This window comes from Thunnus albacares, chromosome 22 (genome assembly GCF_914725855.1).
Source record: "Thunnus albacares chromosome 22, fThuAlb1.1, whole genome shotgun sequence".
Lineage (NCBI taxonomy): Eukaryota > Metazoa > Chordata > Actinopteri > Scombriformes > Scombridae > Thunnus > Thunnus albacares.
In genome coordinates, this window is record NC_058127.1 from 5109392 (window position 1) to 5133224 (window position 23833).

At 36.4% G+C, this 23833-nt stretch overlaps 2 protein-coding genes across 4 annotated transcripts in view; one reads left to right on the plus strand and one right to left on the minus strand.

The window, feature by feature from the left end:
- The first annotated feature begins 858 nt into the window (after positions 1-858).
- Positions 859-16182, plus strand: LOC122974175 (suppressor protein SRP40). Of its 3 annotated transcripts, none has more exons than XM_044342136.1 (11): positions 859-1072; positions 3653-3733; positions 5518-5627; positions 6606-6753; positions 8705-8737; positions 9795-9827; positions 10948-11027; positions 11198-11288; positions 11390-11497; positions 12678-12879; positions 14696-16182. In XM_044342136.1, exons 1-11 carry the CDS (start codon positions 1039-1041, stop codon positions 14709-14711), a joined length of 936 nt encoding a protein of 311 aa, XP_044198071.1. In that variant the 5' UTR covers positions 859-1038; the 3' UTR covers positions 14712-16182. The 3 variants fall into 3 exon arrangements, with proteins under 3 accessions (XP_044198071.1, XP_044198069.1, XP_044198070.1); XM_044342134.1 differs by having other exon boundaries at positions 12678-12833; XM_044342135.1 differs by lacking the exon at positions 9795-9827 and having other exon boundaries at positions 12678-12833.
- Positions 16183-19115: 2933 nt separating this feature from the next.
- LOC122974249 overlaps positions 19116-23833 on the minus strand; it is a 58438-nt gene continuing 53720 nt past the window's right edge. Inside the window, exon 4 of the mRNA XM_044342260.1 lies at positions 19116-20144. Within this exon, the coding sequence (XP_044198195.1) occupies positions 19942-20144 (203 nt within the window). The 3' untranslated portion in view covers positions 19116-19941. The remainder of the gene's footprint in view (positions 20145-23833) is intronic.

Genomic DNA, 23833 nt, shown 5'->3' on the forward strand with positions numbered 1-23833 from the left:
TGGTTCATGATATCAGTCACCAACTGTGGATCCAGTTAAAGAACCCCAGACCGTCACACTTCCTCCTCTGTGCTTTTATACAGGAGGGTTTGGAAGTCATCAACTAAAGTAGGGACTCATGTCCCAGGATTTGATTGCATATTTGATCCCTGAAAAAGGCCTTGTTTACTGCTTACCTTTGTACCATTTAAGGTTATTAACTGGACTGCTTAAATTTAAATAAAACTGTGGTGTTCTACAACTTTTGACTGGGACTATGTGATAAATTTTAGGCACTTTAAATGTTTAGATTCTTATCCACTATGCAATACCAACAGGGAGGCATCTGATCGGTCCGAAATGTATTCTGCAGTATGACAATGACCAAAAACATAAAGCCATGAAGAACTATCCTCACCAACAAGAAGAACAAGGAGTCCTGCAACAGATGGTTTGGCCTCCACAGAGCTCTTATCTCAACATCATGGAGTCAGTCTGGGATTAACATGAAGAACTGTGGCAACTTCTCTAAGATGCAGGAACAACCTACCCCCCAAGTACCTGAAAAACTGTGTGCAGGTGAGCCGAGGAGAACTGCTGCTGCTTAAAAGGCAAAGCTGCTCACAGCAAATATTGGTTTCATTTAGGTTTCTTCTGTTTACTGAAATTTGTATGAAGTCAACTGATAAATAGAAACCATTCATGGCTCTTTTGAAAGGATCCTCATTTTACTTTAGTGCCTAAAACCTTTGCACAGAACTGTATATATAGACGAGAAGAGAGACAAAGTACAACAAGAGAGAGATAGAGAGAGAGAGAGAGAGAGAGAGAGAGAGAGAGAGAGGTTAAGAGAAACCGAGAGAGAGAGTGTATGCAGAGGGAGGAAGAGAGCACAAACACGAAGCGGAAAGCTCAAAGAGAAGAAGTGAAAATAGAACAAGAGGAAGAGAGTCGCAGAAAAAGGAACAAAATCAAGGATCTCGCTGATGGTCATCCACCACCTTTAAGAAACTAAATCTGAGCAAGAGAGAGAGAGAGAGAGTTTATTAATTTGTCACCATGAAGAAGTTGTGGAGTTGCCTCTGCTTCCTCGGTGAGTTCAGATCAACTGCAAACCTGCTTTCATCTCTGATTTCTAACTTAGTTTTTCATTTCGTTGTTTTCTAAAGTGACTTTGAGGTGAGTAAGATTCTCAGTGAGTAAAAAGAGCAGAAAAAGGAACAGTAAATTTGGAAGCAGATCAAGGCTCCCGCGCTCACTCGCACTTCGAATTCACAGCTCGCAACACTCATTTCAGATGGTTTTGAAACCTAGTCGACTCAGAGGCTACAGAGGCCTCGTGGTTTCCCTCCTAAATGTGTCGATTCAAGATACAGTGGTTAAATCTTTTGTGCTGCCTCCACAGCAATTCACTTATTCACCAAAACTTCTAAGGCCTTGATTTAGTTTTGCATATTGTTTTATAAGTCATTCAAGTAATTTCACTTGCATGTACTTGAATGATTTTTAGGGGTCATTCAAGGACTCAGGAGCATCTGTCATATGCAGAAAGCAAGAGAGGGGAACCACCACTGTAATACTTTAACTACATCAAGCTGATAATACTTATGCACTTTTACTGTATCAGGATTTTAAATGCAGGACTTCTACTTGTAGTGGAGTATTTTTATAAAGTAGTACTGGTACATTTTCTTAAGTAAAGGGTCTGAATACTTCTTCCACCAGATCATTAGTACAGCCTCATTTAATGGGCAAAGTAATGCAGGTATTGCCTGATTTATCAGTTGTTTTTCAGTTCATTTTGAAACTGAAAATGTCTACAAATGCAGTATATATTCTTTACTGAATGGGGTCATCCAGCAATCATCACATCTGGGTTGTTAAGTCATAGAAAATATGAGACAGTGTATTAAATATATTGATATTTTATATCTTGCTGATATACTGTATATATGATTAAATATAACATATGATGTATAATATGTTCATATGTAAGTAGAATATATCAAAATAAGAAATTAATCAAATTATGGAGGAAGACAGATGAGCTTTAGTTCACACCAACTTTACAGGCAAACAACAGCACAAATGTCAAAGGTTAGAGGTCAGATAAGATGGAATAAGTGTGGTAATATATAATAAATATGCTCATACATGGTATGATGTTTGACCAGACTTCTGCCCTCCTTTTCTCTGCTCACATTTTCACACTAGCTATTGTTTTTTCACACATTTTAAGACTTGTTGCAGCAGCAGTTAAGCGACATAAAACCTTATTAGACCTCAGCAGTCAACAAGAAGGCCTGCTAACTAAATTTGAGAATATATTCAGAAGTCTGTTGTGTTGTCTTGGTTGATATATATACATTCCTTGAGCTTACATGAGCCAAAATCTGTTTAATTAATATATATTCTAATTTTTGTAGGTGTTTGCATCTATGTTATATAAATAGAACTCCTTCCAGGACTGTGTGGGTGTTTATATTGTGTTTGATTGACATCTCCCTCACTTTTGTTACGGTAGTTTAATTGCAGCTGGACAACTTAAACTTCTATCATTCTCATTAGTACACCCTGACAGTGATGGGAAGTAACTAACTACATTTACTCAAGTACTGTACTTAAGTACAGTTTTGAGGTACTTGTACTTAACTTGAGTATTTCCATGTGATGCTACTTTATACTTCCACTCCACTACATTTCAGAGGGAAATATTGTACTTTCTACTCCACTACATTTATTTAACAGCTTTAGTTAATTTTCAGATGAAGATTTGACACAATGGATAATATAACAAGCTTTTAAAATACAACACATTGTTAAAGATGAAACCAGTGGTTTCCATCCTTTTTGGCTTTTGACATCTTACAAAAAGCAGTGTGTAGTGGGGGTCACATTTCAGATGTCTATGAGTTGTTAACAGCTCCACCAAATAGTGGTTTTTCCCTCTAAACTTTTCACATGCTTTCAGTTCAATAAATGTTCAAATGATCTAATATTTCAGCAAAAATCAAAGATTAGAGAAAAACAGATTTGTGTATCAGCACTTTTTTCTTCTTTCCTCTCCCACTAATCATCTCACGACCCCTCAGATTTATCTGGACTTGCCAGAAATGGAATACATAGTCATAAGTATGTTTTAATTAAAATGAGCCCTTTATGTCTACATAGGGATCCTCTTCCACGGCGCCCGCCATTTTGCACCACCATGTTTCTAGAATAGCCCAGAATGGACAAACCAAACACTGGTTCTAGAGAGGGCCTTTCTTCTCCTACATGCTTGGAAGGGGAGGGGAGTGGGTGGCGGTATTCAGTTGGTTGCAATCTGCAACCTCACCACTAGATGCTGCTAAATTCTACACACTGGACCTTTAAGTAAAGAATCTGAATACTTCTTTCACCACTGTAGTATGGTTAGCAATTTCACAACAAAACTGTTGATAACTGTGTATCCGATGAAAACATTTTTTCTAAATGTAATAAAAAGGTTTTAAGGGGATAATTCTACAGAGCTGTGAGTCCAAAGGAAGCAGAAATCACTGTAGAGTTTTGGACTTTGACAGCGCTTTGACAAGAAAGGTCTGCAAATGTTTTGCACACTGATTGCTTGGACCTCAATTTTGTTTGCTTAATATTGTTGTTTAATCATTCTATCTCTCTCTCTCTGTCTCAGTTCTAGCAGTATTGCCTATTTCCAGAGGACAGGATACAACTGTTTCCCAACAAAACAGCACTGACTATGACCATAATTCAGGTACACTGAAAAAATGTTTTATTGAGCTGTGTGATGTCATGTCACTTTTGACTGAAATATTTCATTAACTATTGGACGGATTGTCATGAAATTTGGTACAGATGTTCATGGTTCCCAGTGGATGAATTGTTTTGTTAACTTGTGTTGATATTTCATTATACCCAGTACTGTGGTTTATGACCAAATGCCTGCAAACATCCCCATCAGCCTCCGCTGTACTTTCTTAGTATGTTAATATTGCTGATGTCACCATTTAGCTCAAAGTACCACTGTGCATAAGCCTCACAGATCTTCTAGCATGGCTGTAGACTCTTAAGCCTATAAATCAATACTACACACTAATTCTAAGCAGGTTTTGAAGTTACAAAGTGACAAAAATAAGTATACTCAAAACAGTCAGCATGCATACAAAAAAAATATATTTTTGCTGTTGATATCCATTATTTTACCTCAAAGTGCTGCCACTGCTCACAGGTCAAAGTCAGAAAACAAAAAACAACCAAAATGTTTTTGGAAAAACATTTTGCCTGCAGTAACTTTCTAAAGTCACAGTTTGATTTTCTTTGCATGGTGCAGGTATTGCATTTCCATCATTTCCTGTTAGTATAAAGCAGTTAAGTAAGTACTGACTGCAAGAAACAGTACACTATACAGATTACTATAAAATGTGTACAGTCCTTATGTGGTAGGAATTGGGAGCTTTACCTTAGTTTAAACCAGGGCAACCCTTTATAGTTGATGGCACCTTAGTCTCTAGATGCAGGGTGAGATAGAAGAAATTGCAACTTAAAGGTCTTTTTCATAGCAGGGATGAGAAAGCCAGCTCGCATAGATATGATGAATGGTAACAGCATCCTGACTGAATGACAGTCCAACAATGATAATCAAAACCTGTCCTCACAGTAAATCTATAAATCTGTGATCCCTGTAGCTTCCACTGTACAGTCAGTTTGTATTTGTTTTGGCTCAGCTATCAGCATTTCTTGGAGCACTTGTATTTTTGCGTTTCTATGACGTAGATAATACAGCAACGTGCTCAACCCCAGTATGTAAAGATGGGTGCTGAATCCTCCAAGTCAGAAATCAGTAGTAGGACAACACTCCACTTAAATTATTGCATGAAAGTACCCAGATAATAAATCCAAAAACATTCTCTTTGTTGCAACTTTTTTCTTGATTTCCTCCATCAATGCCCATAAAGTGAAGGTCATTAACATTATGATTAATGTCTGGCTACAGGAGAACTCTCATTATGACTCATAGTGGAATATTAATGTTCACGAACTGGAGTTTTTAAGACTATGTTTTGTTTTACCGACATAAATCGCACTGACATTTAGGTAAATAAACTACAAAAGTGGTTTTACACGTGATTCTGTCTTTAACATAAGGTCAGTTGAAGGATGCGTTACTGTGACAACCAGCAAACTCAGCCTTAGCTGTGGCGCAATTGCATGTTTAACAGGGTTTTTTATCACGGCAATTTAGATGTTGTCCAACTTGTCCTGAACTGTCCCGTCCTAGCCCTGGTGGACATCTTATATTGTCTCATGTGGTCTGTAATGCTGCATTGTGTCATGTTTTGTGCAGTACGTTGTGTGATGTCATGTCATGTCAGGTATCGGCATCTATTCTGTGTTACTTCCTGGTGTCGCAGCCATGGTGACGGTGCCCACCACATCCTGTGTCTGTCTTGTTTTAGTGTTGCTTGAAGGGAGATGGAGACTGTGAAGTGTTCAGAAATCCCCGACTGATTCTGTGTGTCTCCTCCATGTCTGAAACAGATACCTCTATGACTACTACCAAGAGTCCGCTGGATGAAACTACAGATGCCACCAACAACATGTCTTCCTCTTCCTCTCAGAACAGCGAAACCTTGAATGGAACAACTCCGGTAACAGCCTCTGTTCCTGCAGCATCTTCACAACACGCTCACAAAGAGTTTTTCTTTCTCTATCAAGTGCAACAAAACAATGACAGGATTGAAAATTAATGTTTAGGAATTAAAATATCAGTACCTGTTGTTTTTTCACATCATTGAAAATCCCATACTAGAAACGCTTTACATTTTGTAAGCCATGAACGACAAGTAGCCTTTTTTCTGAAGCATAACGTATATTTTAGATTGTTTTCCCATCCTCGAGGCAATGTTTGTTCTCAGCTCACACCAGAGGATTAAAAAGCCGGCTGACATACAACTCACCACCTTTATTTCTATTTATTTATTATTATATAACTTCACAACAACTTCACACGAAAAAGAAACGTCCTCTTCACAGCTTAAATACAGGATCCACCGTCTAAAAGAGACATATTTAAATCTGATTTTACAGGAATGTTAATTAAAGTCTGCTCAATAAGTTAAAAGGGGATGCATCATGCACATTTCTAGGTCTATATTTATATTCTGGGGCTCTAGTGGAATATCTTTGCTTGATTTGCAGTAAAAACTCCTTACTTATCTTATACTGGCCCTTTATGCAGCCCCTGAGCTCAGCCTCTGTCTGAAACAGGCCGTTTTAGCTCCTGTCTCTTTAAGGCCTGCCTTCCGATAAGCCCACCCTGTTCTGATTGGTTAGCTTCTGGAAGTTGCGTCCCAACAGGTATCTATAGACTGCGCAGGCTACGTTAACAAACCATGAAACAAACCTCAAGTCTTGGAACTTTGACCATGTTTAACATAGATATCCAACAACACAACCATATATAAATATGTTAATAAGTCATTTGAATCAGAAGTTGGTGCTGTCAGCCAATCAGAGGCCTTAAAATTAATTCAGTTTGATTGAGACTCTGCAGATTAAGAAACTTTAACTAAATGATGTGAGGCTTTAAAACACAAGCTGTGATCTCCCTCTGACGTCTTTTACAGGCACAAAACAACACTGGAGGTGGGAACACTCCAGTCAATGAATCCAGCACAACGTTACAGGCAACAACAACCTCGGGTAAAAAGCCAGGGAACGAGGGCGATGCTAGCAATGGCAGCGTGACTACGGCGTCAACCAGCTCCTCATCAGGTGAAGTATCTCAGTGGTGTAGATGCAGCAGACATATTCGTATGCTAAGCCTCAGTTTGTCTTCCTGTGTGTCAAACCACAACTAGCACATGCTCATATTCTCTGTAACTGTTAGCTGGCTACCACACAAACACACACACATACACACACATACAGACAAACACACAAATGTTAAGACACAGATAACAGCTGGTCGCGTAAACACACACAGTATAAGCACACATTTAGAAAATATTTTAAAATGGTAAAAGATTATTATTCTGATTAAAAGTGAAGCAATCAATCATTAGAAATGTGTTTCGAAAACATAAAATAAACACTAAGAAGTCATCAGGTTGAATTTCTCCCTGTAGCTGATACTTTGGTGACCTGTGACCTTTGGTAATTCAATTTATATCGAACTGACTATTTTTTCAGATTATTTTGGCCTTTTAGTTAGTCTCAGACCTCTCTGTAAGTGTAGTGTAGATAGTATAGAGTAATCTATAATATTTTTTCTGTTTTGAAAGGAGAAATAAGCTCTGTTTAGTAAAATAATCACATTTTAGATGTTTTAGTAAGATGGTGAATGTGAGTCTTGTGGGCTAGATATCTGCTATCTAACAAAGTATTTCTAATGTTGCACTTTTCCATTGAGAAAACCACAAAGCTTCGTGCATAAATGATGTCTTTCTGGAATGTAAAACAAGCTTTAAATGGTTAAAATAGGTCTCAAGATGTACTGATGGCCTAGTGGTGAAGACGAGGACCTTTGGTGGATGTCATATCCCCTCTCTTTCTTTGTTTCCTGTCTGTTAACAGAACTCTACCAGAAAGATACGATCATGAAGACCTTTGGAAAGCAGTTTTTGCCTTTGTTGGATAGCAACAGTGTAGATATAGACAGGAAACACAGACAGGGAAGAAATTAATAGAAAAATATTGAATTATATGGAAGAGGGTTTGGGGAAGAGTGCCCCCGGTTAAGTTTATTGTGTGATTTCTCTACAGTATCTGGACTGAATCAAATACAGGCAAATATACTATGTATGGGTCTCAAGTCCAAATGATTTAAAAAAAAAAAACTGGTCAGATTTATTAATTAAAACATCATGTAAGACATTGCTATTACAAAGAAGAAAACAAAAGACATTCATGAAGTAATATATGGTAATATGGTTCACAAACTTTTTCACATCAAGGACCCCTTAACTGACACAAATTAGAACATGGACCCCCATCTGATCAGATTTTTGCTTTAACATGTTTTATTACAGAAGATGTATGAAACCCATGACCAAAATAGTCATAAACACTGTCTTTGTGTTACTTATGGATGGAATTAAAGTGAAAATAAAGTATTCCTCTTTCTGCTGGGGACCCCCTAGTAACCCCTCAAGGACCTCTCGGGGTTGGCTCCACTTTGAGAACCACTGGAATATATGACATAACAGACATGGACTAAGAAATTGTAGTGTGAGGTCATGAAAAAAGTGTGTGTATGTGTGTATGTATATGTCTATATTTATATTTTAAAAAGAGAGAACAGAAATAAGATTATTGTTTATTCTCAGCAGTAGGATGAGAGTTTTTGTTGTTTGAATGTCTAGCTTTAAAATTTTGCATAATTGCGCTTTTGGTTTTGTATTTAAAAAAGAAACGTGGGGAGAGAGAGAGGGAGGGGTATGACATGCTACAAAGGACATTGTGGTTATATTGTGGTTTGAGTCTTCACACCTAGGCCACCAGGACAATCTTCACACTGACTAGTTAATAATATCTATCAATTTTCAAGGTCTGCTCTATTTTAACCCCAGGATTTTACCTGAAGAGGGTTTGAAAGTTTAGACAGTGATATTGGACACCTTAAGTTTGTGTTTTACTTCTGTTCTCCACTAGGGGGCGAAGGTGATTAAATTGCATTAATGAACCTCACAGTGCTGAATACTAACAACCTGTCTGTGTCTTTTAGAAACAACAGCAGACAAGGATAGTTCGTCCAGGGGTAAGATGATGTACTATTGTTTATGCAATTTATCCTGAAACACCAGCATGTTCAAACTCTACTCTGTTGTGCATTTTTCATTATTAATTTTATATGATAGTTTTTTAAGGTGTAATACACACTTTTTATGAAAATATAATACATAAGTCCAAATGATTTAAAAAAAAAAACTGGTCAGATTTATTAATTAAAACATCATGTAAGACATTGCTATTACAAAGAAGAAAACAAAAGACATTTATGAAGTAATATATGGTAATATGATTCACAAACTTTTTCACATCAAGGACCCCTTAACTGACACAAATTAGAACATGGACCCCCATCTGATCAGATTTTTGCTTTAACATGTTTTATTACAGAAGATGTATGAAACCCATGACCAAAATAGTCATAAACACTGTCTTTGTGTTACTTATGGATGGAATTAAAGTGAAAATAAAGTATTCCTCTTTCTGCTGGGGACCCCCTAGTAACCCCTCAAGGACCTCTCGGGGTTGGCTCCACTTTGAGAACCACTGGAATATATGACATAACAGACATGGACTAAGAAATTGTAGTGTGAGGTCATGAAAAAAGTGTGTGTATGTGTGTATGTATATGTCTATATTTATATTTTAAAAAGAGAGAACAGAAATAAGATTATTGTTTATTCTCAGCAGTAGGATGAGAGTTTTTGTTGTTTGAATGTCTAGCTTTGAAATTTTGCATAATTGCGCTTTTGGTTTTGTATTTAAAAAAGAAACGTGGGGAGAGAGAGAGGGAGGGGTATAACATGCTACAAAGGACATTGTGGTTATATTGTGGTTTGAGTCTTCACACCTAGGCCACCAGGACAATCATCACACTGACTAGTTAATAATATCTATCAATTTTCAAGGTCTGCTCTATTTTAACCCCAGGATTTTACCTGAAGAGGGTTTGAAAGTTTAGACAGTGATATTGGACACCTTAAGTTTGTGTTTTACTTCTGTTCTCCACTAGGGGGCGAAGGTGATTAAATTGCATTAATGAACCTCACAGTGCTGAATACTAACAACCTGTCTGTGTCTTTTAGAAACACCAGCAGACAAGGATAGTTCGTCCTGGGGTAAGATGATGTACTATTATTTATGCAATTTATCCTGAAACACCAGCATGTTCAAACTCTACTCTGTTGTGCATTTTTCATTATTAATTTTATATGATAGTTTTTTAAGGTGTAATACACACTTTTTATGAAAATATAATACATAAGTTCTATGGAAGCACTAGAATTCACCAAAGAAAATCTTTGAGTATCTCAAAAAACACTCCATAAATGAAAAGTATTATTATTAAAGACGTTCTCTTGTAATTACAGTATGACTTCCAATCCTTATAATTATGATACCGATTTTTAAATTTTGAGATACAAGGTCAGAATTACAAGATATGAATGTGTCTCCACCTCTTTTATTCTCTGGTAAATGCAATGCCCTTCTATAACAAGCCCCTGTTTAATATTAAATAAATAAATAACAATAATAATAAATAATTATTTATTATTTAAAATATGAATAAGTTAAGTGAACCAAGTTCAAGTTTGTTGTTGTCCCAACTCTACATAGCAAAAGTATACAGTAGGATGAAGTTTCATTTCGATTGAGAATAAAATACACCACATCAATATAACAAGTTATAACAATATTTGTAAAAGTGCAATAGTACACTATGCAGATAAAAATATAAATAAATAGCTAAAATGGATGTGGCAGCGTTCCCTTGGTTTAAATAAGAGCACTAGTGGGGTGTAACCAATGAATTGTGAAATAATTTATGAAATTATTAAACGTAAACTCATTATGATTGAAAGTTATTTCATCTTTCTGATTTGCAGTTTTTAGGTTTTATTTGAGTTCATTATTGAATTTTTAATCTCATGACAGCATTTTCCCCCAATGACGCTTTTTATTTCATGATGTCACTTTTTATGGAAGTAGTGTTACAGTTTTACAATGCAGACTCCATACTTCCATAGTATACATGCAAGTATAAATGGATTTTTGTTTTTATTATTTTTTATTTTATTTATCTATACTTCTCTATAAATCTATACTTCCTTGATAATTCATAAATTGATTATTCATTTGTCAGTTAATCAATTGATTATGCAATGGCACAAATGGGCCCCCATATGCTGCTACCACTGCTGATACAATTGAAACACCTCTCTCCGTCTCTGTCTCTAGGTTACGTGATCCTGGTGTTGATCATCCTGGTGATCATTATTCTGTGTGTCATCCTCTACTTACTCCGGAGAGTCTCCAGGGTAAGAAAGATAAAGGAGGAATTTCCCTTTAAAAACATCTTTTATACCGACTCACTTTACCACATTACTCTAAAATACAAGGAGATATTAACATTTTGTAGTTAAGGGAGCTAACTGATGCTCTTATGTTGCATTCTTGTCATTACCAACTTGCCTGTTTGTTTGTCCAGACGTATTCATTTGACCTCCAGCGTCCGAGTCCTGCCAGCCATTGCAACGAACCCACAGGCACCTTTGAACCAGTCTACCTGGACGACCTGGGTGTGTTTGTTGTGTGCGTCTGTGGTTACATTTTAATTAACATGACTATGTATAAGAATATCCTGACATGTATAATGTGGTTTGTGTGTGTTGCAATATAGATCAAACAGCCCCTGAAGACCGGGTGAACAACGATTACACTCCCCCCCCTACATTAGCCAATGGCACAACTCCACAGTCGGAGGAGAAGGACTCTAGTGGAGAGAACGGTACAAAATCAAATGTCCAGAATTTAACAGTCTGAAAAAAAAAGGCAACTACCAAAGCTTGAGGCTGAAGCCAATTCAGGAGTATCTTAAAGTGCAATGCCAACGATGGGTGCTGCCTCCAAAAAATCCCTGGCTCCAATTGGCTTGATAACGAGTCATTATGGACTCAATCGCTAAATTCAGGCCCTCTAATAAGTGTGCTGGTGGTCATTTTGGAAATTATTTCTCCACTAATAAGATTTGAAGGCTTATATTAGCTTTAATGTCTGCCATGTGAATGTTGAATGCCGCTGGCTCCAAATGGAAAAGATGCTCATAAACCGGCTCCAATGCAAACCAATGGCTCACACTTCACTACGTCTATCTTTATATACAGTCTATGTTCTGAAATCAATAGCATTAAAAAACATGTGTTGAAGGAAAGGTGAAATTTTACATTTTTTTATATAGCTTTGAAATAAGCCAAAAGCAGATCTTTAATCCATCATAAATGAGATGGGTTCATAAATTAGGCCAGTTGTATTAACCAGTAGTTATTGACATGTGTAATGCCTTCTAGTCCATTGAAACACCACCAAAATTGTATTTCTTCTCAAGAAAAAAACTAAAAAACTGGGAGCAACTGGACCAAATTTACCACCGGAGGAACTGAAATGTTCTGGAGGTACAGAAGTAGTTTGGGTGTTCATGGTTTTCCCACCATGACCTCAAAATCTACAATCTAGAGAAAGTGAGGGAAAGACTACACATACAAGACTCTGTGTTTTTCCTTTGTTTTGCCATCTATTTCCTTTTTGCTGCAGATTTTTGGTTAACTGGTTGTCAATTTCTTCAATTACTGTTTAAAAATTTCACAAAGCTTTTCACAAAGATGTTCAGTACCACAATCTCTGTAAGTTCATGACTGTAGGCTATTAAAAAGTATGACCTTGGGGTAAGAGCTGTGGCCAAGATGACAAAAATGGAAAAAGGTTCCTCAGGTCGAAAATAGAAAGATTAAGTTTTGGGAAAAAAACTCAAATCACTTTAACATTCATTTAATTTAACTTGAATGCAACATGACCCAAACATACACAAAATGTTTATGTTTTCAGTCATCTTTTCACATACAGAAAAAAACATTACACCTTGTCTTACCTTTCCCTCTCTTCTGTTCGGTCTCCCCTGTCACTCACTACAGCTCCGCAGGACCAGACAGATACAAACGGTTTGGAGACTTTGTCCATCGGTATCAACAGCCCTCCAGCTGACATCATGTCTGACCAGTTGATGAATACCGACATATTCTTCAATGGGAGTGGGGAGGAGCAGCAGAACGAAAACAACAACAACCCATGTGAGACAGTGTGTGTAGATATACACAATACAATGGAGCCCAGCAGGTGTGATGTCAAAAAACAAAACTTGTGCTCTTAAATGAATAATTTGTGTCCTTGAATTAATAATTTGTGCACAAACAGAACAGTGGTAACATTTTAACATATGAATAAGGAATGTCAAAGATAACATATCCTCGTATAGGTTATTTTGACATAATCAGTCCTCCATTAGACCATTAGAAGATCCCTTCATAATGCACTTGTAAGTGATGGGGGCCAAAATCTACAAGCCTTCTTCTGCAAAAATGTATTTAAAGGATGATATGAAGCTAATATGAAGCTTCAGCGTTTTTGTTACTATACTTCCACCACAGCTCAACAGAGAAACACTGTCCGAGGAAACACGAAGAAGAGGGAATTTGATGCTAAAAAGACTGTAAATGTGGCAGATATCCACTTGATATGACTAACTCAGACTGCTGAAGCCTCATATAAGCTTCAGATAAATTGTCAAATCTATCCTTTAAACCTAAGGGACTTATTTACATTAGATGTCCATATCCTGACAACTTCCTGTTTATTTATTGTGATATTTATGCAGCTAACTAGTAGCCAAAACTGGCCAATAATGCTGAAACAACATCTCATCACAACTGTATAAAAACAGAGTGTTAGAGGGGACATGGACAAATATGATATAAATATGAAAGAATGAATTCAGCACTTCAATACCAAAACAACACTTGCTTCCCTAACTGAGTAGCCACTTGTAATTTCAGTTACTGCTGTTTCTCTTCATGTCAGATTGCACAAATTATTAATTCAGTTTCTGGAATGACATAGTCAATCAGTGTGCTCACAATTTATTATTTTTTTCTTGTGACACCTACCAGGCTCCGAAGATATTCTTCACATTTTGAGAAATGCACTTGTTTGCTGTCCTAGTGTTTAGCCTAGCTTAACCCATTGAAAAAAGGAGGAAATTGCTACACTCTCAACACAAGAGTTTGAAAAGATGACTTGAAATATATCCAAATCTGTCTTATTTACATTTTGTATTTTTTTTAGCAAGAAAAGTATGCAAAGACTTTGTTATTTTGAAACTAGCATAATAATCTTACCACTATCAAACACGATCTAATCTTAAACTAGTGTCTCATATAAGAAAGGAACTGTCAGAAATTCAAGTTAAAGATAGCTTGAAACTATTTAATACGATTATTTGTCTTTTAAATCACCTCATCTTATGAGTTTATGACTTGTGGTGTCTTACCCAGTAGGCTACCAGTGCTACCTTTTAATATGGCTCAGTTCAGGAATGAATATCTTCAAACACTTCAGTTGTGGTCTGATTTTTTAAATAAGCAAAGCAATCTTGTTTTCTCATAATACTTGAATTTTGAATCAAGTCTAATAACCACCTATAGTGCATATGGTGCTTGACAACACAAGATCATTTGTTTTTGATAAGAAGAAGTAATCCTAAGAATGTCCTCTCATCCTAAAATAAGCTATCATAACTTTCTTAAATTTCCTTTTTTGCAGTGTGGTCAATAAATAATACAATTAAAGTTCTTGTTAACCAACAATTTCCCTTTTAATTTTCATTTTTTCAGGTAAAAAACACTTGTAAATATAACACTTTTGCAGCTGTTAGCACCTTTGATGAAGCTAGGCTAGCTTTTTCCTACCCGCTTCTTGTCTTTGTGTTAAGCTAACGTTAAGCCAAAAAGTCAGGTCATATGAATGTCATCTTTTAACTGCCAGAAAGAGAGTCAAGACAGGAAACTAGTGTATTTCATTAAGTATTTTTGGATAAATATTTTTGGAAAATATAAATCTAAAGTCTCATATTATACTTCTCTTCTTCTTTTGTTAGCGGTGTGCTCCAGTGACCCGTTTGTTGAAATAAACCTGGATGAGCCGGCGTGGTGTGACCAGCTTCTCACCTCTCCTGAACTCCCCTCCTCTGTCCTCCCTTTCTCTCCTTTCTCCTTCTCCACCTCCTCCTCCTCTTCTTAGCTCCTTCACTGATGACACCCAGATCAACGCAGAGGCAGCTACAGTGTCTTTTAAAATCCCTTAAGATCTCTTTTACTTCCAGTTTGCTTGCAGCTAGCTGGCATTATTTGTCACTGGCCAGTGTATATATCTCAACCAAAAAGGCTGTAAAAATAAAACTAGCTGAAGCATTTTGTTGTGTTTTTTGCGGGAGTCTTTAGCAATTGCAGTCTTAATTGTAGAAAACAAACTGTTTAAGAACTGTTTCTCAAACTACATGCTATCAAAAATCAGTCTGCTGTATGTCTATGATGCAGCTGCAACAAAATACTGCACAACTAAAAAGCCAAAGTTACTTTAAATATGTTTTCTATTCTATTAAATAACATGGTTGAGCAAGTTTTTTCAGATATACTTTCAATGCTGTAAGTCATATTCATTCATATCATTTTGAATCATACTTTTGTGAAGTGACTTTGTGTATAAAAGTTTAAATGTGCCATGTGTTTTCATATTTTGTTTTTAATTAGTTGTCAGTTATGTTTTATGAAATTATGTTTTATGAAACTGAATGAATGAATATTGTTTTTTGAGGAAATGTGCAACAGAAATAAATAAACAGTTGTCATTTATGGTGTATTTAGGTAAACCTTTGGACCAAACTTATTGTTTTATAGATTTTCTTTTTTTAGTGATGCATGACATAGCTCCAAGTTTACCTTTACTTGGTGGTAAAAAGTCATAATGACAACAAGTTTTTCACTTGGACTTTTAATTTTATCATATCATTCAGGCACTTAGCCCTGTAATTAATGTTCATTATGAGTTTTTATTCTGGTCATAAATACAGTTTGCATCTGCTGCTGTAACTTTTGTACATTTTGTAATAATACAGCAGTTAATCAGTTGATGTTTACAATCTGGATTAAATTGCTGTTTTATAACTTTCCTGTTTTCATCATTCATCATGCAGAAAAGTGCTACAAAAGTAAACTCAATCTTTATCACTTTTATAAAGTAATAAAGATTTCGGCTGCCATTTATATTGTCCACTATATAAATGCTGTTAAATCTGGTGGTGAATCACTGTGTCTAGTGACTTATTTATACTGCAGAGAGCAAACACTCATCACACATCTCACTTCACTGAGACGTCGTGGTTATGTGGTTTTATACTTTGGTTCAGGATCATGAAAGCTGAATCTTTTGGGTCAATCTGTGTTAAGATTGATCCGCAAGTCTGGTCCTGATCAGTGCTTTACATGCATTATCTTTTGCTACACAAACTGTGTTGTGTTTTTTTCAAATGCTGCCTGGTAGAATTTGTACTTGTTGAGGTGAAATAAACACTTCATCATGAACTCAGGTCTTCTACATGTTGATCCTACAGGGCTCCGAGTGGACAGAACATAAACTAAGTGCCAATTAACTTCTCAAACTCTGCTCCACTGTCTGTTTTTAAAACAGTGTGTTGTACAACATTTTACATACCAAGACAACTTGATTGTAATTTCTAGAGGAGATGCCAGAGTTTCTAAAGAGAGCAAACATATTAGGGTAAATATTGGGGTTCTTGCATATAATGGTGTACAATTCACTTAATATTTCTATTTGATGTACAGCAGCTATAAGACATGGCATCTAGGCTTCTTTTATATATTCAGTATTTCACTACACCAGCAGGTTTATGTTGGAACAAGCACACACTGTATGACTGTCAAATACTATATAGTCTATATAGTATGTGACAGTCATACAGTGAGGAAACAGCTTGTTACTTAATTTACATAAACTAGGATGAAATTTAAACAGTATAAATGAGAATATAACCTTCATACACCTCTAAATAAAGACAAAAATCAGTTCTCAATAATAAATTCAAATTACATAAATGACCAGTGACAACATTTTAAGTATATACGAACAAATACATTTTATTTCATTTTTTAAAAAATGTATAAGTAACATTGCAAAAGATAGAAAAATAAGTAAAAACATTCTTAAAAAGACAGTCAACAAGGTCTCACTGTTATAGGTAAGAGAAACACCTTACAATTAAAAATCGTACAAAAAATAAAAATTCTCATAAAAATAAATTTACTTTTCACATTCAACAAAAATCAGTGCAAGGAGTTGTGCAAAATTTAAAATTCCTTATTTGGCATCAGAGGTAATACTGTGGAAAACAGCCATATGTGAATTGTAAAAACTCTATTTAAATTTCAAACAAATTTTGATCACATTTTGACACTTTTCTACATATAAAAATGTATGCTATATTACTTAAAAAAATGCCACTATATAATGACATATAAAACATACAAAAAGTAACTGAATGTTGTTCAAGTAATGTATTTGTATGGAGGTAATGTAGTGTATGGTAGGAAGAGCTGAAGAGCTGAGCTTGAAGAAAAATAAAGAAACTGAAAGACAAAGTGAGATGATTATAAGTAACTCTGCAGTTCCACTGAGCTTTTTAACCAGACCTTAAAACAGTCACAGACTAACAAAACCCATTTTTGGGCATAATTTCAATTTCACACACTGTGTGTGTTTATGGTTCTAAAGGGACTAACAAACAGAGTTCAGCATCCTGATCTGAACCCAACGGGCCCTGACAAAATGTTGTGTATCGGGTCGAGTTAGAGCCAGTTTTTTGCGTAAAGTGTTGGGCGTGGATCAGAGTATTTTAAAATGTTATTTCATAATATCTCCATCTCTCTCTTTTTCTCACAGACAACCTGCCAATCGTCTGCATCGATGAGAGCCATGTGTTACAAGCAGATACACAATGTCTGCAGGGAAGTGGGAAGATAAACAGAATCTAGCTAATGCATTAGCATTAGCATGGCGAGCTTGCAGTCGGTAGGCCTAACGGATGAAATAAAGAAAAAATTGAAAAAAGGGAGCTTTTTAAAATCCCCAATGATTCACTGAAGGCTGGTACATTATGGCCTCATTGTGACAACCTCCAACCTTCCTCCGCAACCCTTAAAGAGCATCGTGATTGCCTGTAGAAAGTTGGGAAATATGTTTTGGGGCACAAATACTCTGAAAAGGTGAAGTTGATCAACTGACCAGTATGGCAGATAATTATTTTGAGATATGTATGTAGTCCTATAACTGTCTTTGAAGGAGAATGGTAAATGGTAAATGGACTGTACTTGTATAGCACCTTTCTAGTCTTCCGACCACTCAAAGCGCTTTTTACACTACGAATCACATTCACCCATTCACACACATTCATACGCTGAATGGGTACAGGGGCTACCATGCAAGGTCCCAACCTGCCCATCAGAGGAAGCTAACCATTCACACACATTCATACACTGATGGCACAGCCATCAGGAGCAATTTGGGGTTAAGTGTCTTGCCCAAGGACACATCGGCATGTGGACTGGAGGAGCCGGGAATCGAACCGCCAATCTTCCGATTAGTGGACGACCCGCTCTACCTCCTGAGCCACAGCCGAAAAAATATTAATAATAACAATATAAATAAAGCCTGAGGTTTTGGGTTGGGTCATTGATGTATGTATGATAAAGCCACTGAACAATACCTGCCCAGCACCAAATAATACACAGACACAGTTAGTGACCAGCTGATGAACATCCAACAGTTTACAAGCCACATATTTTCTCAGATGTAGACTCCAAATGAATACTAATATCACTCAGTGTCTATTTGATGTCAATTGTCTGTAAACAAGCAATTTACGCAATCTATGAAAGGGAAATTTTGAGCTTATTTAGAGAGCAAGTTCCCCCTGGTGGCCAAAAAACACTACATTTGCTGCTTAAACTCTCTTCAAATATTGAAAATGTATTATTTTATCTTTTGGATTTTTTCTAGCTGCTTGTAAGTTATATTCATTTTAAGTTGCTTCTCTGCTTTAATAAATGGCCTCGCTCCAGACCTACCTATAGTTATGTTTATATTTTAATTTGTTTAGCTTTTTTTGTTTTCTTTTCTTGAAATGCACCTTTAGCCTTTGGCACTCTCTATAGAAACTATAGCTGACAAGCCACAGACAGACAGCATTTTGTTAGCAATGTTGTTGAAGTTAAGGAAGATAACTAGTTTTCCATCTAGCCTCCAAACTGATTTACTGGTGGATGTTTTAAACTAAACTGGGTCAAAATAAAAGAAGCAGATGCTGTTGTCCAAAATGACCATTAGTGCTACAAGCTCCAGTTTAAATTTAAACATTTTTCTATTTTTAAATTTTCTTGTTTTTTTCTGTTTTAGATTTTTCTTATAAAATAACATAGATAGATAAGGCAAAATAGAATTTTTTAAACTTACAGACAGTAGAAGAGAGAGGACATGAAATAAGATGGATGTCAGACAGGGAAAGTCCACAGCTGCACTTGAAATGGTAATAATAGCATATTTCAAATGCATATATAGTATGCATTTTTGTTTGTCAAAAAGTTAACCTCTTGGTGCCAAAGTTGGTGCCAAATAATTTAATGGATTCTTATTTATTTATATTTATTGAATACTACTCTCTGCATGCCTTTTTCTGAGTATTTAGTCATATATACTTTCTTAATATTTTTGTGTTTTCATCTATTCATTTTTGTTTTGATTATTTTATTTTACATATATGTAAGTAAAGCAACTGGCCACTAGGGGGGGTACTTCATCATGAATCATAAAGCAGTCAAAGATAACATTTTTAACGGAGATTTGTAAAGGATAATTCTAACATGGGCTGTTTTTAGAGGCAGCAATAAATGCAGTATTTTGTCTTTTAGTTTGGAGGACTTGCTTGACACGCAATCACTCTATCAGACACTGAACAACATTAGCATTCATTTGGGCTCATGCAACTGGCCTGTTTGAAAGCCTAGCAGGAGATGAAGTGTTTCAAATGGAGATGGTCAAAATCTAACAGGATGACAGATTGAAATGAGTTCTGAGGGAAAACAGACAGACAGACCTTGTTAGTCCTGATGGATCTAATCAGATGTTGTTCTCCTCTCTCACACTCTCATCCTGTTGGGTTCTCTCAGGTGAAAAGGTCAGAGGTCTGGTTGGATGGAAAAAGCAGCTTCATGGACTCAGAAGGTAAAAAGATGCAGTGACAAAGAAAAGTCTGCTCTCTGAGAAACACATCTTCTATCCTGCTGCATCACTGTTTCCTGTCTCATATACCACTACGTTTTCTCTGTCATGACGTTTAGAGCAAAGTCTGAAGGCAAAGTAGAGTCCAGCACAGACGAGTACAGCTGCTGTCAGTCCAACGTAGAGGCCGATCCTCCCACAACTCTCTGGTTGTGATCTCACGGTAGGTTTCTGAGGTTTGAGCTGATCAACAGCTGCTGTAAATGACATAAAAACTGTCAGTGATTTGTCTTGAAGAGGAAACACTTATCTGATCAGTGATAGTTGTTTGTAGTTAATTGGGAATGAACATAAACTGTGACAGCTATTGAAGCTACATTTTGTCTTTTGTTTTTTGTTGTTCATTTGCTTTGAGCTTTGGGTTTTCCTGCATCTGTTAACAGCAAACTGGAAGTGTCCAAAAGTTTTAACCACTCCAGACACCAGTAAAATGTTGAACTGTAAAACTGTCCGTACACATGAACAGATATAAATAACAAGTAAAACAAAACAAAAAGAGTGATGAGCAGATTTTAAATGTTGTATTTATTTTAAACTCTGGCATCAGAATTAGAGTCTGCAGTAGTTCTGCAGTAGTAACTATGTTAACAGACCTACTTTATAGTATTTCAATTTCAGTAAAACATTCCCCATTATTTGTCTAATCAAAGAAGCTGCTGACATGAGCATTACAGTAAGTTTCAGCTCATTGTTTATCTGTCAGACTGCAACTTTACTGGTCTGGTTCACTCTCAGTGCTCTCATAGTGTTCTTTTTGGCCGCAGCAGGCAGATGTTTTCAGAGAAAAAGCTCTAAAAAGCCTCTGTACACTACCTGCTCAGCACCAAACAGACATACTTAGCTGTAGACTAGCTGGTGAACATAGTGGAGCATTTAGCAGCTAAAGAGCCAGATATTTCCCTCAGGGGATGGTAGAGAGCAAAAACAGAGTTAAAAGAGAGTGAATATTGGACTTATGTTCACCAGGTGGACAGAAACACGACTACAAAAGACTACTTTTCTCTATATTTTGTTGTATGTTAATAGGTGACTGTTATTAGATATAAGATATAATATAAGATATAAGATGTATTATAATACATCTATGCTGCCCCCCAGTGGCTGATACAGTAACATACATACTTTACTCAAATGAAAGTGAATGCAAGCAGTCAAGCAGAAAATATGCAAAGTAAACTCATTATGAAGAAGAGCATCATTTAGTGCTGCATTAGTTGATTGGACAAAGAGTTTTTAAATAAACTACTATTCTCTAAAGTGAGTTCCAGATTCTCAAATGTGAGGCTTTGCTGCTTTTCTCTGTTTTATATCATCATGAGTCAAATATTTTTGGGTTTTGGACTACAAGCAATTTGCCTCTTGTGCTCTGGGAAATAGTGATAGGCAACTTACCAGTGACATTGAGCCGACATTTGTCAGAGATCCAACCATGATCTGTTTTCACTTCACACAGGTACAGACCTGAGTCATCAGTCCTGAGTCTGGATACATGAAGTCTGATTCGTCCTTCTCTGAGGGCGTCTTTGTCACACTGAACTCGTCCTGCAAACTGTTCATCCTGAGACTCTGAGACCTCAACACCCTCATATAGATGATACAGGATCAAGTGTTTAACGTCAGTTAACAGTTCACATAAGATGTAAAGTGAGGTGGAGGAACTGTCCGGTTTGGTTGTAAACATCCATTCCAGTGTGATGGTGTCATTCTCCTCTGCCTGATAGGAGGTCTGTGTCACATTCACAACAAATGTTCCTGTTGAGGAGACAGAGAGGGAAAGTGAGGACCAGACAAACTGAGAACTTTAACATTTGAGCCTTTAAACTCCACTTATAGAGGTTTCTGTAGAGTTTTAGTGTATGATGATGGGCTCAGTGCTGTCAGATGCCTCAAATGCAGGTTGGGGATTGAATTATTATCTGACTGATACTTTGAATTACAGTGTGCTCTTATTTAGAAAAACAGCTAAGTGTTTAAAGACACAACAGTATAAAAAAGATAATTCATAATGCCAATAATTAATACAATCTGAGCAATAACTGTATATAGATGACCTTCACAACTGTAATGAAGAGTTTCTACTCACTTTAATAGTTCTCTTGATGTTTTCACTGATATATTTCAAAATAGAAGTCTCAAAATATGTTTGTGAGGCTGAAATGTTCTTTATGTAAACTGAGGATGTAAACTAACCACAGACACAGGAGGTCATGCTGATGAGCAGAAGGATCCTGCAGATCATCTTCTCCCTGTGAGAGGAGACAGAGGAGAGGAGTCATCAACACATGAGGTCAAAGTTCAGTCATCACAGGTGACATCTCAGGTTTCATTCATGCATCACAACAAGTCTTCATGGTCATCATCTTTATTACACATGACTGACTGAAGGACTTTCAGTCAGATTATCCTGCAGACTACAGTTTCTTCTTCTATGAAAACATTTCTAGTTAAAAAAAACCTTTCTCAGGTGTCTGTGTGCAGTGATGTAATTCTGCAACAAGACTGTGCAGGATAAGTTGATAATATTTGAAGTGACAGAGTTCTGTTAACTTGTGTTCTTCACTATGTGTATTTAGTTTGTTAGTTAGTCTCAACTCATCAAATTAAGTAATTTAGAAACACTGTTAACTTATTTGCATATACTTCCCAGCATGCATTGCATAAAGGTTAAAATTCTCCAGAAGTCCTTATTTTTTCTGATATGCAAAAAGTTACATGATGGAGGCTGTTATGTGTCTTTCTATAAATGTGTCTCAGAAGAGTCAGATGGTTTTCTCTTTGATCAAAATAAAAAGAATGCAAACCATCAGTTAGGGTTACACAGGTGGAAAGGTTTGCACCTCAGTAACTTCTTCACCTGTCACTACAAACTTATTGTCACATGCATGGTAGACACTAAAAAGTGTGTTAATGTAAGTCATACTTTTGCTCAATATCACAGAAAGGAATTGAATCTCACCAACAAAAGTAAACACAATATCATGATGTACTTTTCTTGTTTGACAAATAGTCAGCACATCAGGACTATGTAACAATCTATACATGTTACAATGTCCTTATGCTTGTAGTTGATGCTGGGATCCAGAAATGCAACTTCTAAAAAGTCTTAAATGTTTAATTCCTGCAGATGTGAAGTCACCACATCCACATCTCCAAGACTCTGAATATGGACGCTTTACTGGCCAAATCAGTCTGGTTTATGGCAACAACTTGATTGCTAAAACATGTCCTGCAAATATGTGATGTGCTATTGTGCGTAACTTCATATTTTGTATAATGTGTCCTGTGGGTTTTTTTTGCTTTGTTCTGTTTGTTATTGTGCTGTTATATGTTTTAATTGTATGGGACCACAGATGAAAATGAGCTATAAGCCAACTCTGGTACAGTACATCAAATGTTAACAATTTGCAATCAGAAGAATACATGAACCATATATATGTGTTCTGATTCATACCTCATGTTTTATCCCTAGCTATATTTCTATTAGCTATAGCTATATATTTCCTTAGATGAAAGGAGACCGTGCACTGAGCTGAAAAAAGGGTAAGCTTGCACCTTGAGGAGCCGTAATGCCGGACGAAAACAAAGTCCAGGGAGAAAACTTTCAACATTTTAATGACTTCAAAACTGTCAACGTGTTTACACACAATTGAGTGACATCGTTGGTGGGTGAATTCTGTCTACCGATGGCAGGTGGAGCCACGTTGCCATAAACAAGCGTCCAGTGATGAAGTTTGCTGGTGAGATGAACGACAGCTGAGACAGTCCTCAGACGCTGACAGCATCCATGACAACACACTGTCCCCTGGACCTTTGTTCTGAAGTAAATGAACAGATGTACCCTGTAATTATTTTAAGTACCCCCAAAATGAAAAAGGAGCAATTTGCG

Excerpts from the sequence above, each read along its gene's own strand:
- LOC122974175 (XM_044342134.1), top strand. The coding sequence starts at position 1,039 with ATGAAGAAGTTGTGGAGTTGCCTCTGCTTCCTCG. Across the intron at positions 11,028-11,197 it reads TACTCCGGAGAGTCTCCAGG|ACGTATTCATTTGACCTCCA; the intron begins GTAAGAAAGATA and ends TTGTTTGTCCAG. Across the intron at positions 11,289-11,389 it reads AGTCTACCTGGACGACCTGG|ATCAAACAGCCCCTGAAGAC; the intron begins GTGTGTTTGTTG and ends GTTGCAATATAG.